The sequence below is a fragment of the Nerophis lumbriciformis genome, linkage group LG12 (assembly GCF_033978685.3).
Source record: "Nerophis lumbriciformis linkage group LG12, RoL_Nlum_v2.1, whole genome shotgun sequence".
Taxonomy (NCBI): domain Eukaryota; kingdom Metazoa; phylum Chordata; class Actinopteri; order Syngnathiformes; family Syngnathidae; genus Nerophis; species Nerophis lumbriciformis.
Window position 1 is genome coordinate 8,551,361 of NC_084559.2, and position 20,852 is coordinate 8,572,212.

The 20,852-nt window shown below is 40.3% G+C and overlaps 1 protein-coding gene across 1 annotated transcript in view; it reads left to right on the forward strand.

Annotated features, from left to right (window-relative positions):
• The first annotated feature begins 239 nt into the window (after positions 1-239).
• The window catches only part of lrrc75ba (leucine rich repeat containing 75Ba), a 34,775-nt gene continuing 14,162 nt past the window's right edge, over positions 240-20,852 (forward strand). The window contains exons 1-2 of the mRNA XM_061985845.2: positions 240-843; positions 15,640-15,768. Of these exons, the coding sequence (XP_061841829.2) occupies positions 565-843; positions 15,640-15,768 (408 nt within the window). The 5' untranslated portion in view covers positions 240-564. The remainder of the gene's footprint in view (positions 844-15,639; positions 15,769-20,852) is intronic.

Sequence of the window (20,852 nt, forward strand, 5' to 3'; positions counted from 1 at the left end):
ATATACTCCTCCCCTCTTAACCACGCCCCCAATCACGCCCCGCCCCCCCGACCACGCCCCCACCCCCCACCTCCCGAAATCGGAGGTCTCAAGGTTGGCAAGTATGTCAAATATGTTCTGTTTAATTTCAGAATAAACTAATAAATACATGTGAGGCTACTTGGCGCACCTTTGTAGCGGCATAGCAGTAAAGTGTGTGTTTGTGGGCTGCACCTGACTATTCCCTTAAGTTGATGGCGGAACAAAGGCGGAACAAAGGCGGACTCCGCCAGACCAAAGCGGTGAGCAAGACGCGCTGTGATTGGTCAGACGCTCCGTGCCGCACAAACCTAAACAGCAGCGTAGAAACATCGTGATTGATCGTCGTCATCTTGTAAGAGTACGAGGCTTAGAGGAGCGAGTAAGAGATCCATCTGCTAAAAAAGACGTCTTGTCGTCGTCGTGCATATCGGATGCGGTGCGGCGGACAGCACGACGCGAGCTAGGCGGCTGAACATGAAGCTGAAGATGAAGATGAAGATGTCTCAGTGCTGTCGGTGATCACCAGGCCAGCTCCACCCCGCCATGGGCTCCAGGCTGAGCCGACACAACAGTTTGGACGGCGACTCTTTCTCCAGGAAGCGCCGCAGGGTCGTCGATGGCGCCGCGGAGGGCGAGCGTCGAGGCGGAGGAGGAGACTTCCTGTTCGCTCTCATGCTGAAGACGGACAAACTGCCCGGCATGCTGCGGAGGAGCAACCACAGCCCCTACGCCAGGAGGGTGGCCTGGATCAAAGACATCCAGAAGATGCTTCGAGAACGCAGGATGGAACAAGCCAGTCAACTTCTTCAACTGCTCAGGAAGGTCAGGGAAGCACACACAATCATCCCGCCTCCTGTCTTCTTCTTCTTCTTCTTCTTCTTCTTCTTCTTGATGTTGTTGTTGTTGATGATGATGATGATGATGATGATGCAGTGTTGTTGTTGATGATGATGCAGTGTTGTGTTGTTGTTGATGATGATGATGATGATGCATTGTTGGTATTGTTGTTAATGTTGTTGTTTTTGATGGTGATGATGATGCAGTGTTGCTGTTGTTGTTGATGATGTTGTTGCTGATGATGATAATACAGTGTTGTGTTGTTTTTGTTGATGATGCAGTGTTGTGTTGTTGTTGTTAGTGATGATGATGCAGTGTTTTGTTGTTGTTGAAGATGATGATGCAGTGTTGTTGTTGTTAATGGTGTTGTTGCTGATGTTGATGATGCAGTGTTGTTGTTGTTGATGATGATGATGCAGTGTTGTGTTGTTGTTGATGGCGATGCAGTGTTGTTGTTGATGATGATGATGATGATGCATTGTTGGTATTGTTGTTAATGTTGTTGTTTTTGATGGTGATTATGATGCAGTGTTTCTGTTGTTGTTGTTGATGATGCAGTGTTGTGCTGTGTTGTTGTTGATGATGATATTGTTGCTGATGATGATAATGCAGTGTTGTGTTGTTTTTGTTGATGATGCAATGTTGTGTTGTTGTTGTTGATGATGATGATGCAGTGTTTTGTTGTTGTTGTTGCTGATGTTGATGATGCAGTGTTGTTGTTGTTAATGTTGTTGTTGATGATGCAGTGTTGTTGTTGTTGAAGATGATGATGCAGTGTTGTGTTGTTGTTATTGATGATGATGATGCAGTGTTGTTGTTGTTAATGTTGTTGTTACTGATGTTGATGATGCAGTGTTGTTGTTGTTGATGATGATGATGCAGTGTTGTGTTGTTGATGATGATGATGATGATGCAGTGTTGTTGTTGTTGATGTTGTTTTTGCTGATGTTGATGATGATGCAGTGTTGTTGTTGTAACGATGATGATGATGATGTTGTTGATGTTGTTTTTGCTGATGTTGATGATGATGCAGTGTTGTTATTGTTGTAACAATGATGATGATGATGATGATGTAGTGTTGTTGTTGATGATGTTGATGATGATGATGATGATGATGCAGTGTTGTTGTTGATGATGGTGATGCAGTGTTGTTGTTGTTGTTGATGGTGATGATGATGCAGTGTTGTTGTTGATGATGATGCAGTGTTGCGTTGTTGTTGATGGTGATGCAATGTTATTGTTGATGATGATGATGATGATGCAGTGTTGTTATTGTTGTTGATTTTGTTGTTTTTGATGGTGATGATGATGCAGTGTTGCTGTTGTTGTTGTTGATGATGCAGTGTTGTGTTGTGTTGTTGTTGTTGATGATGTTGTTGCTGATGATGATAATGCAGTGTTGTGTTGTTTTTGTTGACGATGCAATGTTGTGTTGTTGTTAGTGATGATGATGCAGTGTTTTGTTGTTGTTGAAGATGATGATGCAGTGTTGTGTTGTTGTTATTGATGATGATGATGCAGTGTTGTTGTTAATGTTGTTGTTGCTGATGTTGATGATGCAGTGTTGTGTTGTTGTTGTTAGTGATGATGATGCAGTGTTGTGTTGTTGTTATTGATGATGATGATGCAGTATTGTTGTTGTTAATGTTGTTGTTGCTGATGTTGATGATGCAGTGTTGTGTTGTTGTTGTTAGTGATGATGATGCAGTGTTTTGTTGTTGTTGAAGATGATGATGCAGTGTTGTGTTGTTGTTATTGATGATGATGATGCAGTGTTGTTGTTAATGTTGTTGTTGCTGATGTTGATGATGCAGTGTTGTTGTTGTTGTTGTTGATGATGATGCAGTGTTGTGTTGTTGTTGATGATGATGATGATGCAGTGTTGTTGTTAATGTTGTTGTTGTTGATGATGATGATGCAGTGTTGTTGTTGTTGTTGTTGATGATGATGCAGTGTTGTGTTGTTGTTGATGATGATGATGCAGTGTTGTGTTGTTGTTGATGATGATGCAGTGTTGTGTTGTTGATGATGATGATGCAGTGTTGTTGTTGTTGATGTTGTTTTTACTGATGTTGATGATGATGCAGTGTTGTTGTTGTTGTTGTAACGATGATGATGATGATGTTGTTGATGTTGTTTTTGCTGATGTTGATGATGATGCAGTGTTGTTGTTGTTGTTGTAACGATGATGATGATGATGTTGTTTTTGCTGATGTTGATGATGATGCAGTGTTGTTGTTGTTGTAACGATGATGATGATGACGATGATGATGATGATGATGATGCAGTCCTAAAGCCACAGATGGCTGCCAGTCATGCATGTAAACAAGGGTGTCCTAACGTTTTCCAACAACAAATAAAAATTGTTTCAACCTCACCCTCAAAGACTCTGCCCCCAGCTGCTTCCCCCCCCCCCCTCTCTAATAAAAGACCCCAGCTGCACCCCCCCTCTAATAAAAGACCCCAGCTGCACCCCCCTCTAATAAAAGAGACTGTGCACACTCAGCCACTTTCACCTGACGTGCTCATATTTATAGAAAGTAGGCCAGTGTAGTGTCAGTGTAGTGTAGTGTAGTGTAGTGTCGACACATTGTCTGCACAGCATGTGACTCACCACACTGCTCAAGTTCAGGCTTGGTCAAGTGTGCAGTGTGCATTAAGAAAAAAAAAAAAAAAAAAAAACGCCAAGATAAACCAGAAGAAGAAATGCATCTTGCAGATTGGATTCTCTCAAAGTGAGGACAGGGTTTCCCAGACCATCCACCCTCCTGTTTCATCCACTTTTACAGCGTTCAACTCTCCTCCGGCTGTTCTGACATGACCATTAGAGCATGTTTCATTAGAGCATGTTTCATTAGAGCATGTTTCAGCGACACACTCTCCCTGTAATGGCCTGCTCTCTGTGAACAGAAGGTCACGGACAAAGAAATATGGACTTTTTCACTGCTGTCCACATTGACGTTAAATAGTCACTTCCATTGGAGTCGTGCTCAACCTAGAAAGGACAATGACAATGCCTGACCCTTGCAAGGTCAACAACCCTTATTTAGACATACATCATTAATATTCATGCATTCACTTCAATGTTGGTGTGACAGTGATGTGTTTCAGACATTAGACACACACATGTCTGAATTAATGGATTTCACGGATGGATGTCAGAGTGACAGGGCAGCAACACAATGTTTCGCTCTTGGGGGTTTGGTACCTTACTCACAGACGCATTGATAATGCTAAGGAGATTCACCGTCCGACAACCGGTTCTTATTTCCATATTCTAGTCTGCAGAATTATCCGACCATTAGACTCTGGCATTGTCCTATTTATACCTGCATTGTCCTTTCCATCCTTACACTTTCCATCACTGTAGCTGAGCTACTGTGTGGAACAATTTCCCTTGTGGATCATTAAAGTTTGTCTAAGTCTGTTGTTTACTGTATGTATACAGGTAAAAGCCAGTAAATTAGAATATTTTGAAAAACTTGATTTATTTCAGTAATTGCATTCAAAAGGTGTAACTTGTACATTATATTTATTCATTGCACACAGACTGATGCATTCAAATGTTTATTTCATTTAATTTTGATGATTTGAAGTGGCAACAAATGAAAATCCAAAATTCCGTGTGTCACAAAATTAGTATATTACTTAAGGCTAATACAAAAAAGGGATTTTTAGAAATGTTGGCCAACTGAAAAGTATGAAAATGAAAAATATGAGCATGTACAATACTCAATACTTGGTTGGAGCTCCTTTTGCCTCAATTACTGCGTTAATGCGGCGTGGCATGGAGTCGATGAGTTTCTGGCACTGCTCAGGTGTTATGAGAGCCCAGGTTGCTCTGATAGTGGCCTTCAACTCTTCTGCGTTTTTGGGTCTGGCATTCTGCATCTTCCTTTTCACAATACCCCACAGATTTTCTATGGGGCTAAGGTCAGGGGAGTTGGCGGGCCAATTTAGAAGAGAAATACCATGGTCCGTAAACCAGGCACGGGTAGATTTTGCGCTGTTTGCAGGCGCCAAGTCCTGTTGGAACTTGAAATCTCCATCTCCATAGAGCAGGTCAGCAGCAGGAAGCATGAAGTGCTCTAAAACTTGCTGGTAGACGGCTGCGTTGACCCTGGATCTCAGGAAACAGAGTGGACCGACATCAGCAGATGACATGGCACCGCAAACCATCACCCAACCATGCAAATTTTGCATTTCCTTTGGAAATCGAGGTCCCAGAGTCTGGAGGAAGACAGGAGAGGCACAGGATCCACGTTGCCTGAAGTCTAGTGTAAAGTTTCCACCATCAGTGATGGTTTGGGGTGCCATGTCATCTGCTGGTGTCGGTCCACTCTGTTTCCTGAGATCCAGGGTCAACGCAGCCGTCTACCAGCAAGTTTTAGAGCACTTCATGCTTCCTGCTGCTGACCTGCTCTATGGAGATGGAGATTTCAAGTTCCAACAGGACTTGGCGCCTGCACACAGCGCAAAATCTACCCGTGCCTGGTTTACGGACCATGGTATTTCTCTTCTAAATTGGCCCGCCAACTCCCCTGACCTTAGCCCCATAGAAAATCTGTGGGGTATTGTGAAAAGGAAGATGCAGAATGCCAGACCCAAAAACGCAGAAGAGTTGAAGGCCACTATCAGGGCAACCTGGGCTCTCATAACACCTGAGCAGTGCCAGAAACTCATCGACTCCATGCCACGCCGCATTAACGCAGTAATTGAGGCAAAAGGAGCTCCAACCAAGTATTGAGTATTGTACATGCTCATATTTTTCATTTTCATACTTTTCAGTTGGCCAACATTTCTAAAAATCCCTTTTTTGTATTAGCCTTAAGTAATATTCTAATTTTGTGACCCACGGAATTTTGGATTTTCATTTGTTGCCACTTCAAATCATCAAAATTAAATGAAATAAACATTTGAATGCATCAGTCTGTGTGCAATGAATAAATATAATGTACAAGTTACACCTTTTGAATGCAATTACTGAAATAAATCAAGTTTTTCAAAATATTCTAATTTACTGGCTTTTACCTGTATATATTGTTGTTTGAGTAAATAAGCACCGGCATTTCAAATCAGGGGCGTATGTCATGTCTGTGTAATCATGTTTTGTGTTAAGTCATGTTTTTGTTTAGTTATAGGACTCTTTAGTTTCTGTCTTTTCACTCCCTTGTCTTGTTTCCATGATTACCCCATTAGTTTCACCTGTTCCACGTTTGGACTCATTGTGCACTCTTGTTTGTCACCATAGCAACCATTAGTTTTCACCTGTCACGTCACGCACCTGTTTCACGTCTTGAGTCACGCACCTGCTTTCACTAATCATGTCCGTAGTATTTAAGTTCATTCATTTTCTGTTGTTCGTCCTGACGACCTCACACCACATTTATGCTCTGTCCATTTTTTCATGTCCATGTTCACGCTGCTCCTTTTTTGTCCATGCCAAGTAAGTTTTCTTTATTCAAGCCATAGTTTGCAAGTTTTGTTTAATTGTTCATAGTTTATTCTCCGCCACTGTGCGCGCTTTTTGTTTGATCTTTTTTTTTGTATTTATAGTTAATAAATAAATCATGTACCTTCATTCCCGTCTCGCCCGCGCCAACTTTCCGTTGAAAAGCAAACTCACAAGATCAAGACTTGACAGCGTACCCTAAACCCAAACCTCACCCGCCCATACACACATACTTGGTATGTTTACATGCACTAAAAATTTGTGCTTTGGATTTTTTTAAGGATGGGATTAATATAGGGCTGGGTCGATAAAACAATATCAATATATATCATAATAGACACATAATAAAAATCAATTAAAAAAGGTGTTTCATAAAACGTTATATACACAAAGAATAAACAAAGGCACTCGCGGTCTTAGCGAAACAGGAAGTGGTCAGTGAGCAATGGGAGGGCCACACTAAACAGCCAACATTTATGACGTGTTGTTAGGGGTGTAACGGTACGTGTATTTGTATTGAACCGTTTCGGTACGGGGGTTCCGGTTCGGTTCGGAGGTGTACCGAACGAGTTTCCACACGGACATATTAAGTACGTTGTGTAAACAATGCACACCGAGGCACAACACACGGCATGCTAGCAGCTAACGGGCTAGGATAAACTGACCATTAGTCCTCTTTTCACCGGACATGTCCTCTTTTGCGGAGCTGTCAGGGCAGAGTTTCTTAAATGCCTCAAATGTCCGGCATTTTGAGTTAGGGTTGCGTGTATTTTCAATGTACGTTCAGGGTTAAGAAGGGGTTAAAAACTAAACAAACAGCAGCATTGGTGAGGGAGGGGCAGAGACAGAGAGAGAGAGAGAGTTATGATAAACGTGCATGCGTCGCCAGGCTCTGCTTTTTATCCATAGATTTATCACATTTAATTTTTTATTATCTATAGCAGGGGTGTCAAAAGTGTGCCCCGGAGGCCATTTGCGGCCCACAGCTAATGTTTTAAAGGCCCACGGCACATTCTAAAAATACTATTCAAATAAACAAAAACATAACAAAAGTGAAATAAAAAAGCTTAAAGGTTAAATGTCATTTAGAAAAAGTTGCAATGTTGACTAATAAAACAAAGCTGGGTTGTTTTCTTTCAAACTGTCATTGCTCAAAACATAATATTGAATCAAAATCGATGTTATTATGAATTATTGACCTATCCAAGGTTCCCATTACTTCACATCAAATATTACACTAAGAAAAATATTTTTGGTGGAAGATTTTGCAAATTTGGTAAATAAATAACCCAAAAATGTATATTTTCTTGTTTTCTTACTGTACCGAAAATGAACCGAATCGTGACCTCTAAACCGAGGTACGTACCAAACCGGAATGTTTGTGTACCGTTACACCCCTACGTGTTGTTTTAATTTACATATTTAAATGTTAGAGAAAATATCCTCAAAATGTACATTTGTTATTAAGACCCCGGTAAAACATCCCCACCTACCGTTATTAATTTTAGTCATTATTTAGTGTGGACGTGTATTTTACCTCAGTCCCCAGTGCCATGTTTTGTTATTTCCAATAATACTTTGTGTGCAGCCGTAGAAGAACGCCGCAGAGCTCACCTGGAATACAAGCCATCCCCCTCCCAGAGGACCCTGCAGATGAACAGATCTGCCAAGAGCAAAGTACAGAGACTAGCAAGGCAATGTGCTAACTGCTACAATGTATTAAAAAAATAAAAATATATAAAAAATAAATACAAATTAAAGCTGCAAGCAGCTTTGGTCGGGCCCGCGTATTTGGCAGGTGCTAGTCCTAAGTGTCCCAATACTTTTGTCTACTTTTAGTCTGAAGTGTCCCAAGACTTTTGTCTAGTGTACCTACCTTGTCTGCATTGTGTGGGCACGTTGGTGCTTCCTGCTTTTAAGCAGCCATCTTAAAAAAACAGCAGCGCAGCAGCATCAGCGTAGCAGCATCAGCGCAGCGGGTCTTTGAAGGGTCATAAAATCAAAACCGGAGCAGTTAGAAAAATAGCGTTTCTGTCATTGTAATCACAAGGGTTCAATCTCTCTCCTGTGTTAGTTTGAAGGCGAAACGACAAACGCGCTCAGAGGAGTTCATTTTTGAAGGAAGGTGACCGGTTTTTACAAGAAATTTGTTTTGAAGGGGGAATAGCAAACTTCCTGTTGATTTTTGCTGGGGGTTGTCAATTTATGAAATGTAGGTTTCATGTCTCTCCGACCTTCCCAGTGGGAGTTACAGGCAGTTTTGTCATTTTTTTCTTCCGAGCAGCAGTTTTTTTTTGCGTTTTATTAAAAAATTGCAGTAGAGCGCAATTTTGAGATTTGGGGTTAGTTTTTTTTTTTAGATCGCAATGTTTGCCAGTCCTGATGTGTGTGTTCAGTTCGGTGAGTTTTGAAGCATGTTAAGGGGGTCAAATTACAGCTCAAAGAGGCAAAAGTGACTGTTTTTAGTACTTTTTTGTCTTGAAGGGGGAATTGCCAACTTCCTGTTGATTTTAGCCCGAGAATGTACCATTATGAAATCTAGATCTGAGTCAGACCTACATAGAGGTTTTTGTTTCATGTCTCTCCGACCTTCCTAGTGGGAGTTACAGGCAGTCTAGTTGTTTTTTTTCCTAGGGGGCGCTAGAGCGCAATTTTGAGTTTTGGGGTTCGGTTTTTTTATTAAAAGGCAATTTTCGCAGGTCCTGATGTGTGGGTCAAATATGGTGAGTTTTGAAGCATGTTAAGTGGGTCAAATTAGTGCTCAAAGAGGCGGCCGGTATAATAATAATAATAAAACCTTACAAATTCAATAGGTCCTTATGTCCCATTGCATAAGGACTCCCTGTAGGAGTCCTTATGCAATGGGCCATGCGGGCCCTAATTAAAGCTGCAAGCAGCATTGGTTGGGCCCGCGTATTTGGCAGGTGCTAGTCCTAAATGTCCCAATACCTTTGTCCAGTGATAGTCCTAAGTGTCCCAATACTTTTGTCTACTTGTAGTCTGAAGTGTCCCAAGACTTTTGTCTAGTGTACCTACCTTGTCTGCATTGTGTGGGCACGTTGGTGCTTCCTGCTTTTAAGCAGCCATCTTAAAAAAACAGCAGCGCAGCAGCATCAGCGCAGCGGGTCTTTGAAGGGTCATAAAATCAAAACCGGAGCAGTTAGAAAAAAAGCGCTTCTGTCATTGTAATCACAAGGGTTCAATCTCTCTCCTGTGTTAGTTTGAAGGCGAAACGACAAACGCGCTCAGAGGAGTTCGTTTTTGAAGGAAGGTGACCGGTTTTTACAAAAAATTTGTTTTGAAGGGGGAATAGCAAACTTCCTGTTGATTTTTGCTGGGGGTTGTCAATTTATGAAATGTAGGTCTAAGTGAGACCTACATAGAGGTTTTTGTTTCATGTCTCTCCGACCTTCCCAGTGGGAGTTAAAGGCAGTTTTGTCATTTTTTTTCTTCCCAGGAGCAGTTTTTTGTTGGTTTTATTCAAAAATTGCTCTAGAGCTCAATTTTGAGATTTGGGGTTAGGTTTTTTTTGTAGATCGCAATGTTTGCCAGTCCTGATGTTTGCGTTCAGTTTGGTGAGTTTTGAAGCATGTTAAGGGGGTCAAATTAAAGCTCAAAAAGGCAAAAGTGACTGATTTTACTAAAATTTAGTGTTGAAGAATAGCAAACTTCCTGTAGATTTTTGGCCGAGGAAATAAATTAATAAAATTTAAGTCTAAGTGAGACCTACATAGAGGTTTTTGTTTCATGTCTCTACGACATTCGTACTGGGAGTTAGAAAAAGTTTACATTGTAGGGGGCGCTAGAGCGCAATTTTGAGTTTTGGGGTTTGGTTTTTTTACCAAAGAGTTTTGTTCGAGTTTATTTATGTGTGCGTCAAATTTGGTGAGTTTTGAAGCATGTTAAGGGGGTCAAAGTACCGCGCAAAGCTGCGGAATAAGAAAGAATAATAATAAAACCTTACAAATTCAATAGGTCCTTATGTCCCATTGCATAAGGACTCCCTGTGGGAGTCCTTATGCAATGGGCCATGCGGGCCCTTATAAAAACTAGAACAACAAAATAGCTAAAGCTAGTATGCATATATCTACAAAAGGCTTTTTTAAAAAGAATGGTTTTCAAGCCTTTTTTTAAAAGCATCCACAGTCTGTGGTGCCCTCAGGTGGTCAGGGAGAGTGTTCCACAGACTCAATATGTTAAAAAATATTCTTAAATGAAGTAAATGCTAGTGCCATTATCTTGACATAATGATATGCGCTCGGCATCATGATTTTTTTTTTTCATGCTAGAAGTAAGAAATGATGACTTTAAAAAAGTAGTTTTATACTTGTGAGTGTTGATGACACAGCTTTGCAACACTTGATATTCTAGTTCCAAGCATGTTTTACTCAATATAGGTCATCAAATCTCAGCTAAATATCTTACTGAGATCATTTAGGACCAAAACACTTAAAACGAGTAAAACACTCTGACATAAAATCTGCTTAGTGAGAAGAATTATCTTATCAGACAGAAAATAAGCAAATATCATCCTTATTTGACATATTTCATCTTACTCAGATTTCACTTTTTGCAGTGTACGTGTTGTTCATACAGTTTGTCCCTGGACTGGCAGCTTGTGTCTGTTGGACTGTTGTTAAATAGGAAGTCAGTAACGCAGCCAGCATCCCACTTCAACTGTCTGTTGCAATCAATGCCTATTGTGTTGCAGCAAACCAGTTTGTGTGTGTTTGTGTGTGTTTGTGTGTATCTGTGTCTCTAAAGCCTGCTTCTCATTAAAGTTGCATAGGCTGCTCAAGGGCTTGTCACGGTGGGGCGCCTCGTTAGAACCACAAGGGTGGACTTGTTGATGAAGGCAGAATGTACGCTGATTCACTTGCACCCTCAATGGAAGTGTGAGACGCATACAAACAAACACAAAGACATGGCAATCTAGCAATGTCGGCAAAGTAATCGAGTTAATTAGGGCCCGCATGGGCCCATTGTAAAAGGAATCCCAACGGGAGTCCTTTTGCAATGGGACATAAGGACCTATTTTTTTTTCTAAGGTTTTATTATTATTCCGCCGCCTCTTTGAGCACTAATTTGACCCACTTAACATGCTTCAAAACTCACCATATTTGACCCACACATCAGGAAAATTGTCTTTTAATAAAAAAACCGAACCCCAAAACTCAAAATTGCGCTCTAGCGCCCCTTAGAAAGAAAACTTATAACTCCCAGTACGAATGTTGTAGAGACATGAAACAAAAACCTCTATGTAGGGTTCACTTAGCCCTACTTTTCATTAATTAATTTCCTCGGGCAAAAATCAACAGGAAGTTGGCAATTCCCCCTTCACTTTTGCCTCTTTGAGCTGTAATTTGACCCCCTTAACATGCTTCAAAACTCACCGAACTGAACACACACATCAGGACTGGCAAAAATTGCGATCTAATAAAAAAAAACCTAACCCCAAATCTCAATAATAAATAAATAAAACGCAGAAAAAACTGCTCCTCGGAAGAAAAAAATGACAAAACTGCCTGTAACTCCCACTGGGAAGGTCGGAGAGACATGAAACAAAAACCTCTATGTAGGTCTCACTTAGATCTACATTTCATAGATTGACAACCCCCAGCAAAAATCAACAGGAAGTTTGCTATTCCCCCTTCAAAACAATTTTTTTTGTAAAAACCGGTCACCTTCCTTCAAAATCTATCTCCTCTGAGCGCGTTTGTCGTTTCGGCTTCAAACTAACACAGGAGAGAGATTAAACCCTTGTGTATAAAAGTATAGAACAGCGTTTTAATACCTGCTCCGGTTTTGATTTTATGACCCTTCAAAGACCCGCTGCGCTGATGCTGCTGCGCTGCTGTTTTTTTAAGATGGCTGCTTAAAAGCAGGAAGCACCAACGTGCCCACACAATGCAGACAAGGTAGGTACACTAGACAAAAGTCTTGGGACACTTCAGACTAAAAGTAGACAAAAGTATTGGGACACTTAGGACTACAACTTGACAAAAGCATTGGGACACTTGGGACTAAAACTGGACAAAAGTATTGGGACACTTGGGACTAACACTGGACAAAAGTATTGGGACACATAGGACTAGCACCTGCCAAGTTTGCGGGCCCGACCAACGCTGCTTGCAGCTTTAATTATTATTCCGCCGCCTCTTTGAGCTCTAATTTGACCCACTTAACATGCTTCAAAACTCACCATATTTGACCCACACATCAGGACCTGCAAAAATTGTCTTTTAATAAAAAAACAAACCCCAAAACTCAAAATTGCGCACTAGCGCCCCCCTAGAAAGAAAACTGCTTATAACTCCCAGTACGAATGTTGTAGAGACATGAAACAAAAAAACCTCTATGTAGGGCTCACTTAGCCCTACTTTTCATTAATTAATTTCCTCGGGCAAAAATCAACAGGAAGTTGGCAATTCCCCCTTCAAGACAAAAATGTACTAAAAACAGTCACTTTTGCCTCTTTGAGCTGTAATTTGACCACCCTTAACATGCTTCAAAACTCACCGAACTGAACACACACATCAGGACTGGCAAAAATTGCGATCTAATAAAAAAACCTAACCCCAAGCGCAATTTTGAATAAAACGCAGAAAAAAACTGCTCCTCGGAAGAAGAAAAATGACAAAACTGCCTGTAACTCCCACTGGGAAGGTCGGTGAGACATGAAACAAAAACCTCTATGTAGGTCTCACTTAGATCTACATTTCATAGATTGACAACCCCCAGCAAAAATCAACAGGAAGTTGGCAATTCCCCCTTCAAGACAAAAATGTACTAAAAACAGTCACTTTTGCCTCTTTGAGCTGTAATTTGACCCCCTTAACATGCTTCAAAACTCACTGAACTGAACACACACATCAGGACTGGCAAAAATTGCGATCTAATAAAAAAACCTAACCCCAAATCTCAAAGTTGCGCTCTAGCGCAATTTTTGAATAAAACGCAGAAAAAACTGCTCCTCGGAAGAAAAAAAATGACAAAACTGCCTGTAACTCCCACTGGGAAGGTCGGAGAGACATGAAACCTCTATGTAGGTCTCACTTAGATCTACATTTCATAGATTGACAACCCCCAGCAAAAATCAACAGGAAGTTGGCAATTCCCCCTTCAAGACAAAAATGTACTAAAAACAGTCACTTTTGCCTCTTTGAGCTGTAATTTGACCACCCTTAACATGCTTCAAAACTCACCGAACTGAACACACACATCAGGACTGGCAAAAATTGCGATCTAATAAAAAAACCTAACCCCAAATCTCAATAAAACGCAGAAAAAACTGCTCCTCGGAAGAAAAAAATGACAAAACTGCCCGTATTCCCCCTTCAAAACAATTTTTTTGTAAAAACCGGTCACCTTCCTTCAAAATCTATCTCCTCTGAGCGCGTTTGTCGTTTCGGCTTCAAACTAACACAGGAGAGAGATTAAACCCTTGTGTATAAAAGTATAGAACAGCGTTTTAATACCTGCTCCGGTTTTGATTTTATGACCCTTCAAAGACCCGCTGTGCTGCTGTTTTTTTAAGATGGCTGCTTAAAAGCAGGAAGCACCAACGTGCCCACACAATGCAGACAAGGTAGGTACACTAGACAAAAGTCTTGGGACACTTCAGACTAAAAGTAGACAAAAGTATTGGGACACTTAGGACTACCACTGGACTAAAGTATTGGGACAGTTAGGACGAAAACTGGATGAAAGTATTAGGACACTTCGGACTAAAAGTAGACAAAAGTTTTGGGACACTTATGACTACCACTGGACAAAAGTATTGGGACACTTAGGATGACAACTGGACAAAAGTATTGGGACACTTAGGACTACAACTTGACAAAATTATTGGTACTCTTAGGACTAAAACTGACCAAAGGAATTGGGACACCTACACTGGACACAAGTATTGGGACACTTAGGACTAAAACTTGACAAACGTTTTGGGCCATTTGGGACTAAAACTGGACAAATGTTTTGGGACACTTAGGACTAAAACTGGACAAAAGTATTGGGACACTGAGGACTAAAACTGGACAAAAGTATTGGGACACTTAGGATTAAAACTTGACAAATGTATTGGGACACTTAGGACTACAACTTGACAAAAGTATTGGGACACTTCGGACTAAAACTGGACAAAAGTATTGGGACACTTAGGATTAAAACTTGACAAATGTTTTGGGACACTTAGGACTACAACTTGACAAATACGCGGGCCCGACCAATGCTGCTTGCAGCTTTAATTTTCATTTATTGCTCTATTAATCGGCCCAGGCCTTATAAATACAAGGTTTTACGTTATGTTGTTTTCGTACAACAAGGTCTAGTGTAGATTGAATTGTACAATTGAAGCAATTTTTCTTTTAATAAGTCATGTATAGCCAATAATCTGATTTAGACACCCCAAAATATTAACACAAGCACATTTTATAGAGAATAATTACAGTTTTTCATGCCTATAAAACTGTGAAATACATACGAATGACAAAATGAACATTTAACATGACTTTTATATCTACTAGAGGACTCTTGTTGGCAACGACCGCGATGAGTGGAGCGGGAGGGTTACTTTGCTTCAACTTCTTTCTTGAATTCAAAAGTGTTTCTCACCTTCTTTCTCACTCAACTCTCTTTGGCCCCATGGTGAGTCATTTTTAAGTCACCAACGCCTGTGCACTATATTCCACGGAACCACACGGCTGCAAAACCACTTACATTACAAAAGCCAAAAGCAGTGAAGTTGTCAGGTTGTGTAAATGGTAAATAAAAAGAGAATACAACAAATCCTTTTCAACTTATATTCAATTGAATAGACTGCAAAGACAAGATATTTCATGTTCACACTGAGAAACCTTGTAAATTTTTATATTAAGTTAAAGTACCAATGATTGTCACACACACCCTAAGGTGTGGCGAAATGATTCTCTGCATTTGACCCATCACCCTTGATCACCCCCTGGGAGGGAGCTCATTTGGAATTTGATGCCTGCAACATGTTTCAAAAGAGCTGGCACAAGTGGCAAAAAAGAGTGAGAAAGTTGAGGAATGCTCATCAAAGACTTATTTGGAACATCCCACAGGTGAACAGGCTAATTGGGAACAGGTGGGTGCCATGATTGGGTATAAAAGCAGCTTCCATGAAATGCTCAGTCATTCACAAACGAGCAGCTTCATGAAAAAGTAGGTCATACGAAAACCAAGGCATGACTGCATTGTAAATATTGGGTCCACTGCGATCGACTCAATTGTTGGATGTTTTTCTGTTTCTTCTAGTAAGTAGAGTAAGTGTAAGTGTGGATAGTCATTGTTTCTCTCTTTGTGTTCAGGATCTGGGACTGGAAGGCACCTCACTCAACGACATCCTATACAAGAACGCCGCATTCCTCAATCTGGTGGATCCCATTTCACATGAGCTGCTGTTGAGCTTGGCCCGAGAGATGCAAAATCCCAAGAAGGTTCGCCTTTTTGCTTCCTAAAACTTGTCTTGAATAATCAGCTTGATTACACTTTTGCATCTTAATGAATCACGATTAATTGCAGAAAATGACTTGCTTGTCAGAATGTCAAACAAGAACATTTTTGAAAGGTTTTACTTGAATCTATGTCGTTTATTTGTTCAAAACTTGCTAACAGTTTTATCTTTAACTGTAACTGTGCGATTAATTTCAGTTTTTACATGATTAATGTGATAATGTTTTGTGATTAATAACATGAATTAAAGCGATAACTTAGACAGCCTTACCTAAAACACAATACACACTAGTGTTGTCCCGATACCAGAGGTGGGTAGTAACGCGCTACATTTACTCTGTTACATCTACTTGAGTAACTTTTGGGATAAATTGTACTTCTAAGAGTAGTTTTAATGCAACATACTTTTACTTTTACTTGAGTATATTTATAGAGAAGAAACGCTACTTTTACTCCGCTGCTTTTATCTACATTCAGCTCGCTACTCGCTACTAATTTTTATCGATCTGTTAATGCACGCTTTGTTTGTTTTGGTCTGTCAGACAGACCTTCATAGTGCCTGCGTTTCAACAAATACAGTCACTGGTGACGTTCACTCCGTTCCACCAATCAGATGCAGTCACTGGTGACGTTGGACCAATCAAACAGAGCCAGGCGGTCACATGACCTGACTTAAACAAGTTGAAAAACTTATTGGGGTGTTACCATTTAGTGGTCAATTGTACGGAATAAGTACTGTACTGTGCAATCTACTAATAAAAGTTCCAATCAATCAATCAAAAGTGTGAAGGAAAAAAGACCCTTTTTTATTTCAACCGTACATCCCGTCAAAAGCCTAAAGACTGACTGCACAGTTCCTGTCTTCACAATAAAAGTGCCGCTCCATCGCGCCTGCGCTTTCAAAACAAGAGTCTCCGAAAGCCAGCGCAAACAAGCTAGCAAGCTACGGAGTTTGCCGCCAATGTATTTCTTGTAAAGTGTATAAAAACGAATATGGAAGCTGGACAAATAAGAAGCCAAAAACCAACCACTTTCATGTGGTATTAGACAGAAAGGAGGAACTTTTTTTCTCCTCCATTTGAAAATGTGGACGTTATCATCACTACTGTCTGATTACAATCAATGCAAGTCATCAGAATCAGGTAATACACCAACTTATATTCTTGTCTTCATGAAAGAAAGGAATCTATATGTGTTAAACATGCATGTATATTCATTAAAACACCTTTAACATGTAAACAAAAACGGCAAAATAAATAAATATAAATTATATACTGTATATATCAATGTATGTATGTATATATATATGTGTATATATATGTGTGTGTGTACATGTTACTCATCAGTTACTCAGTACTTGAGTAGTTTTTTCACAACATACTTTTTACTTTTACTCAAGTAAATATTTGGGTGACTACTCCTTACTTTTACTTGAGTAATACATCTCTAAAGTAACAGTACTCTTACTTGAGTACAATTTCTGGCTACTCTACCCACCTCTGCCCGATACTAATATGTTGGTACCAGTACTGGTACCAAAATGTATTTCGATACTTTTCTAAATAAAGGGGACACCAAAAAATGTCATTATTGGCATTATTTGAACAAAAAATGTTAGTGTACATGAAGCATATGTTTATTATTGTAATTTAGTCCTTAAATAAAACATACTAGACAACTTGTCTTTTAGTAGTAAGTAAACAAACAAAGACTCCTAATTAGTCCATGCAGTAACATATTGTGTCATTTATACACCTATTATTTTGTACACATTATGAGGGACAAACTGTAAAAATTGATTATTAATCTACTTGTTCATTTACTGTTAATATCTGCTTATTTTCTGTTTTAACATGTTCTATCTACACTTCTGTTCAAATGTAATAATCACTTATTCTTCTCTCCTTTGATACTTGACATTAGTTTTGGATGATACCACACATTTGGGTATGGATGTGATACCAAGTAGTTACAGGATCATACATTGGTCATATTCAAAGTCCTCATGTGTCCAGGGACATATTTACTGACTTTATAAACATAATATACTTTTTTTTTTTAAACAAAAGAAGATTTTGTGATGCTAAAAAATATGGATGTAATCATAATAGTATCGACTAGATACGCTACTGTACTTGGTATCATTACAGTGGATGTCAGGTGTAGATCCACCCATGGTGTTTGTTTACATTGTGACACCGGTGAGCTATGGTGTGTAGTGAAGCATGTTTGTACTTGTAAACGTACTTTATTTGTCGCCATGGAGACAAGGATTAGTGATTTAGAAGTACCGTATTTTCCGCACCATAAGGCGCCCTGGGTTATAAGCCGCGCCTTCAATGAACGGCATATTTCAAAACTTTGTCCACCTATAAGCCGCCCCGTGTTGTAAGCCGCATCTAACTGCGCTAAAGGGAATGTCAAAAAAACAGTCAGATAGGTCAGTCAAACTTTAATAATATATTAAAAACCAGCGTGATGTGGGCGCGCATGGAGTCGTATATCAACATGGACGGAGCTGCGTGAAAAAAGCCACCCGGCCTCTTCGCGTAAACTTCCCTTAACCACTCGCTCATCTTTTCTTCATCCATCCATCCCTTCGAGTTAGCTTTTATGATGACGCCGGCTGGAAAGGTCTCTTTTGGCAAGGTCTTCCTTTTGAATATCACCATGGGTGGAAGTTTCTGGCCATTAGCATGGCAAGCTAGAACCACAGTGAAGGATGACTTCTCATTCCCTGTGGTGCGAATATTCACCGTACGTGCTACCGTTGTATCCACAGTGCGGTTCACAGGAATATCAAAAGTCAGTGGAACCTCGTCCATGTTGATAATGTTCTCTGGCCGGATCTTTTTTTCAGCTATCTTGTTTTTACAATATGCACGGAAAGTAGTCAGCTTTTCTTGAAAGTCTTTAGGCAGTTGCTGTGAAATAGTAGTCCGTGTGCGGATGGAGAGATTGCGTCTTTTCATGAACCGGAAACCTGTCGCTTAGTAGGAGCCATTTTGTGGTCTTTACAGATGTAAACACACAAAGGAAATGAAACGTAATATCCGCGCGCTTCTTCTTCTTCTACGCGGGCGGGTGGTTGCTTACAGTAGAAGAAGAAGCGCTTCCTCTTCTATGGGGGCGGGTGCTTACCTTGGCGGTTGCTTGGCGTAGAAGAAGAAGCGCTTCCTGTTCTACGGGGAAAAAAGATGGCGGCTGTTTACCGTAGTTGCGAGACCGAAACTTTATGAAAATGAATCGTAATATTAATCCATATATAAAGCGCACCGGGTTATAAGCCGCACTGTCAGCTTTTGAGTAAATTTGTGGTTTTTAGGTGCGGCTAATAGTGCGGAAAATACGGTAGCTAAAACACTGTGGATGGATGTTAGCCGCTAGCTAGCTAGCCATGTCTTAAAGCACCTCTTCCTGAGGGTGTGTCAGTGTTATAACTTCACCTTTATCTTTAATTTTTACACCAAAATGCGTCCATTCTCCCTTTTCTGTCTACACACGTTGTCTGCTTGTAAGTACTCTGTGTGTGTGCGCTGCCATACATGCTCCTCTGCTCGTAAAACCAACACAATGACGACGGTGGGTGCGGGGAGGGGGGAGGGGGGACTGTTACTTTTCAGAGGTGGTATAGTACCGAATATGATTCATTAGTATCGCGGTACTATACTAATAGCGGTATAGCGTACAACCCTAATACACACTAAAACCTAGTTATAGTTTCGGCAATGGTCTCTACTTGGGCAGCTATATAAAGTGTACATATGTCCTGCCCACTTCCATCTTCAGGTGAAATATGCTATTACATAAGGCCAACATGGTTCAGTACAACATCTGGGTTGAGGCTTTATTCAAGCCAACAAAGTCAAAAATAAAGATAAAATAATGAAGCTGCTCTACTTCACACGTACGAGCAGTCCTTCAATTCTAATTGCCTCTGATTATATTCTAGAGCGAAGCCTTGTTGTTTTCTGACCTCCGAGGGAAGCACAATCAGAGTTGTGACTTTGGCCGCGTTTACACTGCACAACAAATCTGATTGTTTTGCCCTCAAGTGACACACATCGGATTTTTGAAACGCTCCAAAGTGCTTCAAAGCTGATCTTTTGGCATCAGATTGAGGTCACAGCCAATCCACTTGATTTATATAGCATATTTCAAAAAAACAATAGAAGTTTCACAAAGTGCTGCGCAGAAGTTAAGACAAGCATTCTAGAAGAGTCAGTAATATAAAAAATGTAACTGTAAAAGAGTAAATACATAAAATACATCAGAAAAAATGAAATAGACTAAAATCACACAACTCTCATACTGGTTTAAAAGCCAAAGAGTAAAAATATTTAAAAGTCATTAAGGATTGGCATTGTCTTGCTGAAATAAGCAGGGGCGTCCATGATAACGTCACTTGGATGGCAACAAATGTTGCTCCAAAAGCTGTATGTACCTTTCAGCATTAATGGTGCCTTCACAGATGTGTAAGTTACCCATGTCTTGGCCACTAATACACCCCCATACCATCACACATGCTGCCTTTTAACACTTTGACCCTAGAACAATCCGGATAGTTATTTTACTCTTTGTTCTGGAGGACACGACGTCCACAGTTTCCAAAAACAATTTGAAATGTGGACTCGTCAGACCACAGAACACTTTTCCACTTTGCATCAGTCCATCTTAGATGAGCTCGGACCCCCGTTTCTGGGTGTTGTTGATAAATGGCTTTGGCTTTCCACAGTAGAGTTTTAACTTGCACTTACAGATGTAGCGACCAACTGTCGTTACTGACAGTGGTTTTCTGAAGTGTTCCTGAGCCCATGTGGTGATATCCTTTACACACTGATGTCGCTTTTTGATGCAGTACCGCCTGAGGGAGGCATCACATTCCAAATGAGCTAAAATTTGCAAAAACTAACAAAGTTTCTCAGTGTGAACATGAAATATCTTGTCTTTGCAGTCTATTCAATTGAATATAAGTTGAAAAGGATTCTCTTTTTATTGACCATTGACACAACGTGACAACTTCACTGCTTTTGGCTTTTGTATATACAGGTAAAAGCCAGTAAATTAG